Here is a 12064-nt window from a genome sequence, read left to right on the forward strand (position 1 = left end):
ATGTAAGACAGGAAGCCATCAAAATTCCCGAAGAGAAAGCAGGCAAAAACCTCTTTGATCTTGCCCACAGCAACTTCTTACTCAACACGTCTCCGGAGGCAAGGGAAACAAAAACAAAAATGAACTACTGGGACCTCATCAAAATAAAAAGCTTCTGCACAGCGAAGGAAACAATCAGCAAAACTAAAAGGCAACCGGCAGAATATATAGGGTTAGTATCCAAAATCTATAAAGAACTTACCAAACTCAACACCCAAAAAACAAATAATCCAGTGAAGAGATGGGCAAAAGACATGAATAGACACTTCTCCAAAGAAGACATCCAGATGGCCAAGCAACACATGAAAAAAATGCTCACCATCACTCATCAGCAAGGAAATACAAATCAAAACCACAATGAGATACCACCTCACACGTGTCAGAATGGCTAACATTAACAACTCAGGCAACAACAGATGTTGGCGAGGATGTGGAGAAAGAGGATCTCTTTTGCATTGTTGGTGGGAATGCAAGCTGGTGTAGCCACTCTGGAAAACAGTATGGAGGTTCCTCAAAAAACTAAAAATAGAACTACCCTATGACCCAGCAATTGCACTACTAGGTATTTATCCAAGGGATACAGGTATGCTGTTTCGAAGGGGCACATGCACCCCAATGTTTATAGCAGCACTATTAACAATAGCCAAAATATGGAAAGAGCCCAAATGTCCATCGATGGATGAATGGATAAAGAAAATGTGGTATATATATATATATATATACATATATATATATATATATACACATATATATATATACATATATATGTATATATATATATATGTGTATATATACATATATATATATACATATATATGTATATATATATATATACATACATACAATGGAGTATTACTCGGCAATCAAAAAGAATGAAATCTTGCCATTTACAACTACGTGGGTGGAACTGGAGGGTATTATGTTAAGGGAAATTAGTCAGTCAGAGAAAGACAAAAATCATATGTCTTCACTCATATGAGGACATTAAGAGGCAAAACAGATGAACATAAGGGAAGGGAAACAAAAATCGTATAAAAACAGGAAGGGGGACAAAACAGAAGAGACTCATAAATATGGAGAACAAACAGAGGGTTACTGGAGGGGTTGTGGGAAGGGGGATGGGCTAAATGGGTTAGGGGCACAAAGGAATCTATTCCTGAAATCATTGTTGCACTATATGCTAACTAATTTGGATGTAAATGTTTAAAAAACAAAATTAAATTAAAAACAAAATCTTACCCACAAAAAAAAAAAAACAAAAAACAAAAAAACCTTCTCTGGAAAACGGACCATGTAGTAGCTCTGTGCCTGCAGGAAGGGAAACAATGTGGCTGGGCTCCACCGGCTAAGGGAGCTGGGATGCAAAGGCCTTTCCCAGAACTCACTTGCTTCTCTCTTGTTGCTGCTTCCACCAGCAGATCCAGAACATCTCTGTGTTTATCATCAGATGGACACTGCCCCTGTCCTGTGTTCAAATGCCCCTGGGAAGGACGCTTAGCAGCTCAGCTTGGGTCTGCGGTCGCACTGGGCCAATCAACAGAACAAGGTACCTACGACTGATTAGCTCAACTCGGCCGGTCCCAGCCCTGGGCCAACCAACGCTCAACAAGACAGCAAGCCCTGTGGGGATATTATGGCTGGTTGGAGAATGGGGATTCCCCAGGAAGTGCTGTCTGTGCAGACAAGAGATGTCTTACTTAGCGCTCTCCCAAAAGCCAGGCCTGAGGATGAGGATTTATGTGCAAGTTGTTTGTTGGGGAGGTGATCCCAGGAAATATCGGCATGGGAATGGGAAGTGAGGCCAAGAAGGAAAGGAAGCTGGTGAAGGGCAGGTGATTGAGTGAGTTGCTTCCTTGGACAAGTGAGATTAATCCCGCTGGGGGCCTCTGGGAAAGAGTAGGACTTGAGCCTCACAGTTACCTCAACCAAAGGGGGTGGAAGTTGGAGGATTTATTCCCTAATTTCTATCAGTCATTGGTTGAGGGCTACTCCGGTGAGGTGTCAATTTGGGGGCACTTCCAGCCACCCCATCATAGGCAGGGGCCCCAGAAGCCCAGACAGCGCCAGGCAGGGCGGCAGGTGCTGGCCATGGGACGTTGGCCTGCCTACTGTAAATCACCGAGCTTTGCACAGTCCTCTTAATTGCCAACACAGAGCAGGCCAAGGAGACACGCAGAGGGCACTGACAGCACGTGCTACACGTACTCACTACTTGAGGAAACAAACTTTAAAACCATCACTGACCAGAGGTGCAGGGCATTCCTGCCAGAGCCCAAAGGGAGGTCCTTGGCCCTTGGATGCCTGGGGGCAAGGTTGGGGGGGGGTGTGCACCTGGGTGGCTCAGTCTGTGGAGCCTCTGACTCTTGGTTTGAGCTCAGGTCATGATCTCATGGTTTGTGAGTTTGAGCCCCATATCGGGCTCTGCACACCCGTGCGGAGCCTGCTTAGGATTTTCTCTCTCTGTCCTTCCCAGGCTCACACACTCTCTCTCTCAAAAAAAAAATTTTTTTTAACCTTAAAAAAAAAAAGCCTCACGGGAAACTGAGACAAGCTGCTGTGGTCACAGGGCACTAGGCGATGGGGACCATCTCCCCAGTGTTACTGTCAGGCTGGCTGGAGCGATGGGGAGGCAGACGGGGGGAGTCAGTGCTGCCATGACCCAGCCCACCCAGAGCCTCAGAGACACTCAGAGATAGTAGAGAGAGACCAAGGGGCGGGGCCAGCTCCAGCCCCCACCCCCGACCCCCAGCCTCAGGCTGAGCTTGGGAGCAGAGGCAGACTGGTGGAGTGGCTCCAGGGGCTCAGGAGGAGAAGGTCATCAGGGAAGAGCATGACGATGAATGCCATGCCCACGGGGGCTCCAGGAAGGTAAGACAAGAATGTCCACCCTCCCAACTGGCTAGCGACAGCCTTCAGAGCTGGGGAGGAGAGAAGGGTGGGGAGCATGCCAACCGTCATTCGTATGTTTTCCATAGGCCCTGCTGTCTCTCCCATAACAGCTCTGTCACCTGCCACAATACACACAGAACAGGGACTAAGGCTGTGAAAGGAGAGTGGGTTTGGACATGGCTAGGGAGCAGAAGTGGGATTTGAACCCGGGGCCGTGTGGGTTCCATCTGTCGCACAGCCCTCCCCCGCTTCCCAGCTCTGCCTCTTCTCCACCCTGCCTGCCTCCCACCCTTGCACCCCTACCTCCTTCCTAGACTCCTGCCATACAACAGCACCCATCATTCTGCCAAGGAACAGTCGGGAAGTCTTGCCACAAGCTTTCCATTTCCAGAAGAAAGCGAAGCTTCTCCAGCACAGGAGCAGGCTCTCCCGCTAAGCCAGCCCAGGCCCTGAGATAGAGGCAGATCGTCTGCAGAGGAAGCTCTCCCAGGGGCTGGGCCTTGCCCTTCCCCCAGAACTACAGGAATGGGTCTCCTCCATTCCCTCAAGGTCACAAGCAAATACGGGACAGGAACCTGACCTGTGCATCCCTGTATCCTTCCAGTGGTGGTGAAGGATTGGACCGCTGAGGTCCACATGGCTGTTTACTTCCCCCATTCCCCCTCAACGAGTTGAGACAGGCTCCTCCAAAGACTGCCACCAAATAGTGAGGGAAAGAGATCAGAGAGCAGTATCAGCTCGGCCTTGCTCCCAGATAGGGATCCTCACTGCGAACAACAGCATCTTGCATTTATGAGGTATTTATGATGTGCCAGGCACACACGTTTTGTGTATTTTTATTCATCTAACCCTCACGGTAACCCTACAAGATGGATACTATAGTGGTCCCTGTGTTCCAGATGGAGAAAGTAAGGCCCAGAGGGGCTAAGAAAATTGCCCAGGGTTGGAAGCCAGTAAGAGCTGGGTAAGCAGGAGAGTTGGGTGGGAATTTGGGCCGCCTGACTCCAGAACCCATACTCTTAAAACAGCATCTTGACAACATGCTTCTGCTCAAAGATTCAGCAAGGCTCATGGCTCCTTTACTCTTGATAAACAGAAACATTCATTCATTCACTCCTTATCAATCGCTCATTAGGCAGCTACTACAGGCCAGGGGCTGTGCCAGATGGTAGAGACAAGAATGAGCATGATTCCCATGGCCCAACCTCTGTGTCTGTCCTTTTGAAGACGGCACTCAAAAGGAGGAGAGGACATGAAATACACAGGCACTTCCCAACTACAAGTGCAGTTGTGACACAGTCACAAAGGAGAAGCAGGTGCCAAAAGAATGGGTGACAGAGAACCTGATCTAGTTTCAGGGGTCAAGAGAGGCTTTTCTGAGAGGGACATTTAAATCAAGATCTGGAACTTGAGGTGATGCTAGCTCAGGGAAAATGAGGAAAGATCATTAAGGCACGTGCAAAGGCCCTGAGGTGGGGAGATTCCTGTGTTCTAGAAAGTGAGAGATGGCCAATGTGGCTGGAGCACAAAGATAGAAGGGAAGAGGCTCAGAACAAAGGGTAGCAGAAGCCTCATCATGCAGGGCATTACCATATTAGCAATATGAGACTTTATGTCAAGACAGTGGGAGCCACTGAAAGGTCTTGAACAGATTTTTTTTTTTAAAACATGACTTGGATTTATGTGTTTGGTGCACGTAGAGCATTTGACCTAGTTTCTGGCACAGAGGAGGTGTTCAATAATGAATCTGACATTATTACCCCATTTTCCAGCTTTTCCACCTCTCCTGAGGACAGGGAATGGCCACCACCTTGGCCCCACAGGCTGACTTCCCTTGTCAAAAGGACCAAAACTTTACTCTCATTTGGGAACAGGGGTTTCAATAGTCATCAACGGGGTTTCAGGCCACAGTGCCTATACTGCCCTTTGTCTGCTGCATTTAGAAGGGAGCCTGGGAGGTGGCTGGTGTCCAGAAGGGAGTCCAGCTCCCACCCACCCCATACCCATTAACAGGGAGAACAGGCAAGAAACAGGAAACAGGTGAGCTGACCCCACAGGGAGGCCAAGACTGTCTCCTGAAGTTAGGGCTCAGGGAAGGGTCCCTCCAAACTGGAAAGACATGTCAAAGATAATGAGGAGAGTCAGGAATGCCCTGGCTGAGGACCGGGGGACATGCGAGTAGGGCCAGAGAACCAGGAAAGAGAAGAGCAAGAGAAAGGATGACAGATAGAACGCATTAACCATTTGCAGGGCAAATGGCCCTCCAGCCTCCTCCCCTCTCCCTGGAAAGAAGGAAACCCTTCTTCAGCTCTGATGCATCGGCCCTGCCTTTTTCCCCTGCAAGCTTCCTGAAAAGGTTCAGTCTCTGCTTTCCCCACCCACTGCCTTCTAGCCTGTGTCACCACAGCCCTGCTGAACTATTCGGCCAAAAGTCACCAGGGACCTCGACTGGCCTCTCCGCAGGTGGGTTTCCTGTATTGCACTTTCATGACATACATCCTCCCCTACTTGCACTGGTTTAGCCTTCCACAGACAACGCTGTTTCTCACCTGCTTCCTAAAATGTCAATGCTCCCCAGAGCTCTGCCTGGACACTCTTCTCTTGTCACCCAGCACGCACTCCAAGGCCACCCTCTGGGGCTCCCATCACCTCCTTGAGGCCAGCTGCTGGCTGTGGACAGTCCACATGGCTGTCCTCCACGTGGAGCACTGACCTCACTAACTCCTGATCATCTGGGAAGAACCTGTGCATCCCCTTCCCTCCCCCACCCCCACCAGACAGCCTGCTTTTCCTCCTATGTTCCTTACCTCCAACAGCGAACCCCCCACCTGCCAATCACTAACACAAGCAACCTGGGAACCATTGGGGTCTTCCTCCTACCTGCCCCCTGCATCCAGTCAGAACCCATACAGGCAGTGCTGGCTGTACTCATCAACCGCTTCCCAAATCCATCCCTTTGGCTCCTCTCTTGCCTAAATCAATTGCAATAACTTACCAGTCCCGCGTGCTTCTTCTCTCAAACAGAGGGAGCTTTCTAAACACATAGTCGATCCTTATTATTCACAGATTCCATATTTATGAGTTCGTCTATTCACTAAAATGTATTTGTTTAACCCCCCCCCCCCCCCCCCCCCCCCGCGAAGTCAATACACTCGGTGCTTTCATAGTCATTCGTGGACGTAACCAGAGCAGCCAAAAATTTGAGTCCCCGACTTGCATGTCCCCAGCTGACGCTGTTGGTGGTTTTGCTGTTTAAACTGGCCCCCGAGGGTAACACTGAAGTGCTGGCCAGTTCCTAAGCCCAGGCGGGCTATGTGGAGCCTTAGGGAGAAAACACATGGCGGTTCGATGCGCTTCATTCCGCGAGTTACAGTGCTTTTGGCCATGAGGTTAACGTTAATGATTCAACAATATATATTAAATAAGGTGTCTTTAAGAAGAAACATACATAAAACAAGGTTAGGTATTGATCAGCTGATGAAAATGCGGCCAGAACCTGGCAGAACCTGACACTGCATTTCCCCCACTGGCAAAGTTTCAGTATTTGCTAATTCAGTGTTTGCGGTGACTTTACGGAACGTAAGTACCACAAATAATGAGAATCAACTATACCGGTATGACCATGTAGCTTCCTTCCCTCCCTCATGCCTCCCTCTGCACACAAGATAAATCCAAACTTTTCAGCACAGTGTTCCAGGGTCTTTCAGGGTCCAGACTGCCCTTGCTTAACCTTCCAGGTGTCTTCTGGTGCTCCCACAGCCCCCCACCCAGTCCACTCTCTAAAGGTCTTCTATCATCTTTCACGGAGCTCCTTTGCATACTCTGAGCCCTCTGCCTCGGAGGCCTCTCCTCCTCGGCTCCTCTTGGTGAACTCCTACACATCCTTCAAGATCCAACTTAAATGTTACCTTGTCCGGATCTCCCTCTGGCAGAATGTGACGCTCCCTTCTCTGTTGTATGTCCCTCATAGCACTTCTCCCAATGTTGTACCTGATCCATGCGTGTGTCTCCCTCTCCTGGACTTGGAAATCATTTGGCGGGAAGAACGTAGAGGGGGACGGAGATGTGTGTGAATTTTTGCAGGGTGCATGAATTTCAGACATCATTCATTCAGTAAACATAAATGAGGCCTAACTTGGTACGAGGCACCATTCTAGGCACCAGGGGTAGAGCAGCAAACAAAACAAAGCACTGCCCCATGTAAGTGTGGCCTCTGTGTGTGTGTGTGTGTGTGTGTGTGTGTACATGTGGGGCTGCATGGTGCTTGCTGTGGACCTGTGCTATTTGTGGCTCCCCCAGATTTTGCATTTTTAACCCAAAGACAGCACTCGTCCACATGAGGTTTCCTCTGGTATGCCTGTCTCCCCCTCCCTTCTCTGCCTCCCCTCCATCTTGGAGAGAAAAGGCATAGGAATAAGGAAAAGGGAGGAAGTCACTTTTTGTGAGTGCCCACCCTGTGCCAGGCGTGTGGGGGCAGATCAGTTCACACGCATCAGGGGTAGTCCTAAAGAGGGCTTCCTTTGTGCCAGGCACTGTTCTAGCACCGTGCCTCGGTTAGCTGGGTTAATCAGTGCACCAACCCTACCAGGTAGGCAATCTTACTGTCTCACTATGCAGATAAGAAACTGAGGCATCACATAGAGAGGACGAGGCAGAAGTGGGATTCCGGCCACGCACCCTATGTTCAGTCACTGCACTGCATTGTGCTCACTGTCTCCAAGGACACTCCTCATGGGCAAAAAAAAAAAAAAAAAAAAAAAAAAGTCTCATTGTACTCTGGAGAATAGGGAAATTTCCCAGGTCTAACAGTACCAGAGGTTGGGGCACCTGGGTGGCTCAGTCGATTAAGCATCCAACTTCGGCTCAGGTCAAGATCTCGTGATCCGTGAGTTTGGCCCCACATCAAGCTCTGTGCTGACAACTCAGAGCCCGGAGCCTGCTTCAGAGTCTGTGTCTCCGTCTCTCTCTGCCCCTCCCCTGCTTGCACTCTGTCTCTCTCTCTCTCAAAGATGAATAAACATTTTTTTTAATAAAAAATAAATAAAAGTACTAGAAGTGAAAATCAAATCCAGAGGGCGTGAGATTCCAGATGCAGGGGTGTGAGGCCCAGAGATGCATGTGTGCTCACTAGCTCACTCAAAATAAATAAATAAACTTTAAAAAATAATAATAAAACAAGGGTTGGTGGAAAGGCTATTGAATGCAGTGTTGGGGGTCGGGGGGTTCTGTGTATGTGTGTGTGTTGGGGAGGGGGTGGCCTTCTGCACAATCCCTCATGCACCCAGGGTAGGGGTGTAATGACTGAACTGGATTCCAGCAAGCACAGGATGGTGGGGAAGGGGAGACTGGGCCCCAAAACCTGTCCCATGGCCTCTTGGCAGTCATGAGAGGCTGTGCAGCTGGTACTGGTCTTATCAGCTGGTAATCAAGGCCAAGTTGGTGAGTTCCTGGAGGTCAGGGGCTGGTCTGCTTTATGTCCTGCTCACAGGTCCCTAAAACTGTCTGTTGATGTGGATTGATTTGTTTATTTAACAGACAGGTCCTACCTGGAACCAGCTCAGTTAAGATCAACTATTCCAATACAGTTACGATGATGTGGAAGTTCAAGGCCGTGGAAGCCCAGAGATGAGGCCCTAAGCCACCTGGAACGGCATAGTCAGGGAAGCCTTCTTGGAGGAGTACCAGGCGATGAGAAGAGCGAGGGAAGGGCATCCAAGGGTGAGCAAGGGATGGGGCAAAGCATTTGGGCTGGAGACAGTGTTTGGGAGTCACTGTGCTTCCGAAGGTAACTGAAGCCATAAGGATGGAAGGCCACAGAGCAGCCTGTAGAGTCCCAAGAAGCAGCATGGGGCATTTCTGGAGAAGGATGAGAAGTCAGGATGGACCTCAGCTCCTCGCACACAAGGCCAAGGATGAGTGGACAAGCCGAGGTTCAGAGTGGACCTGTGGCTCTACCCTAACAGGATGCCAGGATTCTGGGCTCAGCACCCAAGGAAGAGTGAACCATGAACCCTTAAGTTTCTGGGCCTCCTCAGAGGCAGTCTGGGGAGGCTGGGGCCCAGCCAATGGCAGTGCCACGTACAGCTCCGCCTCCTCCCAGGCCAGCGGCACACCCGGCTGCCTGCGGACTCTGCAGGCTCTGTCCCAGGAAGGCGCTGCCCCAAACACCCTCCCTGGTTCTGACATGAGTTCCAGCTGCCTCCGACTGCCAGCTGCCAGGACCCTTGAGGAGTAGCCACTCAGGTAAGGCCACCTGTGTCCAGATGGACCCTTGGTGTACCTGGCAGAGGGAGACATCTCTGATGGAGAGGCGAGGGAGGCAGCCTGGACATATTCGCCACCCTGGGTTCTGGTGGGAGAGGAACAGAGGGCTCCTCCCTCCACTGCTCTGGGTTCTTTCAGCTCTCCCCAGCTGAGCAGAGGCAGGAGCCAGGGACCAAGTGGGAGAGGGGCTCACAGGGGTGCCAGAAGCTGAGCAAGCGAAGAGACTCTGCCTGGGCTTGCAAAGCCCCACCCCACCACACCCTAGGTGGGCTGGGCCGGAAGCCTCTGGGGACTAAGGGCTGGAGCCTCCTTGGCTGTTCCCAGTCAGGCTGCCAGGAGTTCCTCCCACCTTGGGCAGGACCGAGCAAAGATAAGTTGATGATTCACGACCAAGTGGTAGGTGGTATAGACAGAAGAGTGGAGAGACAGGGTAGGAGACAGGGTGGGAGCAGAGACACCTCCAGCCTCCCTAACCTGACGTCCACCTCGTGGAGGAGAGGACGGGCACAGACCCCTTTCCTGCAACTTAGGAAAAGGAGTCCAGGCCCCAGAGTGCAATTCAAATCCCAGCTCTGCTGCTTCCCAGCTGTGCAAATATGAGCAAATTAATTAACCTCTCTGTGCTCCACTTTACTCATCCGCAAATTGGCAATAAAAAATATCATACCCTTTCATACTATACTGGTTCGTGCAAAGTGCTCAGAACAGTGCCTGGTGTTGCATAAACACCCTATAACTGTTGGCTGTTATCACTACCCTGCCCATCTCTAACAGATCCCACAGGCAGGACAGGGCAATGACCAGTGCCTAGACCAGCGCTGGAAAGGGCACCAGGAACCCCTTACAGCAAGAGGCTGTGCAGTCTCCCTGAGGTCCTTGGGGACCCCAGCAGGTGAGACCACAGTACATGGGTCTCAGGGAACCACCCCCCAACCCAGGAACCAGGCAGAAGAACTCCAAGAGATCAAGTGGACACCACACACTCAGAATGGCAGTCATACTCCCTAAACGGAGTTAAATCTGATACCTGTGTGTTCATCACACTGAACTCACCAGTGAAACTGACCAGAGCAGAATTTCCCATTTTGCTGTGTTGACAAGACTGCTCCATAAGATGATTTAAAAAAAAAAAAAAAAGGTTCTGTGGTCAAAGGAGTTGGGCAATGCTACATATTCCATCCCCCTTTTGGAGACTCACAGGGTAAACGTATTAGCATGGTCAAGTAAAGGGACCTATTTAACTTTGCTGAACCTGTGTTTGCCTACCTTTCTTGGACACAGAATCCTTTTCTCTCACTACTCCTGTTGCCAAACTATGGACAGGATTCCATGGAACCCCAGTTTGGGAATCCAAACTACAGCATACCAGGCTACTCTAGAAAGGCCATTGGATAAAGAGAACCGTTGTCCCCTACTTTATCTTTCAGCTGGATTGTCATTGGCCTTGCTTCTAGTGAGTTGCATTTCAGCAAGACATTGCCTGGGTATTTACAGATGGCAGTCTGGGGACAAGTTTCCAGCAGCCTCTCCAGCCCAGTCCTGCAAGCCAAGGAAAGGGCAAAGACCGGGTTCCCCTTCGGAGGGGCTAAGAGGAGAGAGCGGGGCTCAAAAGGAGAGAAGTCTTCCTGAGGCTCGGCCCCCTGAGGAGGAGGGCCAGGGTCAGGACAGAGGGAAAGGGCAGAGTGTCCACCTACTTAAACCTTCACTCTGCAGGACTGTAAGACCAGAATCTCGGGGCCCTGGGAGGAAAGACTGACTCCCTGGACCCACCTTCGTGCACTTTTATGGATAAGAGTTGGGTTCTGGATTGAATTAGCTGGGCTCAAATCCCAGCTCTGCACCTAATAGTTGTGCAATCTGCATAACCCCCAAACCTCAGTTTCCTTCATCTGCAAAATGGGGACAATAATAGAACCTAGCTCCTCTGTGGCTATGAGAATTAAATACAGATGATATACAGTATTTCTATAAGGTGCTCAGAGTGAGTGCTCTATACATGTGGGGAACTCTTATCATTTCTCAGCAGTAGCAGCCAACAGCTGGGTCCACCATGAACTGGGGGATCTTCGAGGGGCTCCTGAGCGGGGTCAACAAGTACTCCACTGCCTTTGGGCGAATCTGGCTGTCTCTGGTCTTCATCTTCCGCGTGCTGGTGTACCTGGTGACGGCTGAGCGAGTGTGGAGTGACGATCACAAGGATTTTGACTGCAACACCAAGCAGCCGGGCTGCTCCAACGTCTGCTTTGACGAGTTCTTCCCCGTGTCCCACGTGCGCCTCTGGGCCCTGCAGCTCATCCTGGTCACCTGCCCCTCGCTGCTCGTGGTCATGCACGTCGCCTACCGGGAGGCTCGGGAGAAGAAGCACCGAGAGGCAGTGGGGGAGGATGGCGGGCGCCTCTACCTGAACCCCGGCAAGAAGCGGGGTGGGCTCTGGTGGACCTACGTCTGCAGCCTGGTGTTCAAAGCCGGCGTGGATACCGCCTTCCTCTATGTGTTCCACTCGTTCTACCCCAAATACACCCTCCCTCATGTGGTCAAGTGCCACGCAGCTCCGTGTCCCAACACGGTGGATTGCTTCATCTCCAAGCCCTCAGAGAAGAACATCTTCACTCTCTTCATGGTGGTCACGGCCGCCATTTGCATCCTGCTCAACCTCGTGGAGCTGGCCTACCTGGTGAGCAAGAGGTGCCGTGAGGGCCTGGCAGCGAGGAGAGCCAGGGCCACAGGCGGAGGCCATCGCCCAGACTGTCCCACCTCTTCCTACAAGGAAGACGACCTCCTCTCGGGCGACCTCATCTTTCTGGGCTCAGACTCTCACCCTCCTCTCTTACCAGACCGCCCTCGAGACCATGTGAAGAAGACCATGCTGTGA

General features: G+C 50.9%; 1 protein-coding gene across 1 annotated transcript; it reads left to right on the forward strand.

Annotated features, from left to right (window-relative positions):
* The first annotated feature begins 11242 nt into the window (after positions 1-11242).
* GJB5 (gap junction protein beta 5) lies at positions 11243-12064 on the forward strand. Its single transcript, XM_042952364.1, has one exon. The coding sequence runs from the start codon at positions 11243-11245 to the stop codon at positions 12062-12064; it is 822 nt and encodes a 273-aa protein (XP_042808298.1).

The sequence above is a fragment of the Panthera leo genome, chromosome C1, assembly GCF_018350215.1.
Source record: "Panthera leo isolate Ple1 chromosome C1, P.leo_Ple1_pat1.1, whole genome shotgun sequence".
NCBI classification, from domain to species: Eukaryota; Metazoa; Chordata; class Mammalia; order Carnivora; family Felidae; genus Panthera; species Panthera leo.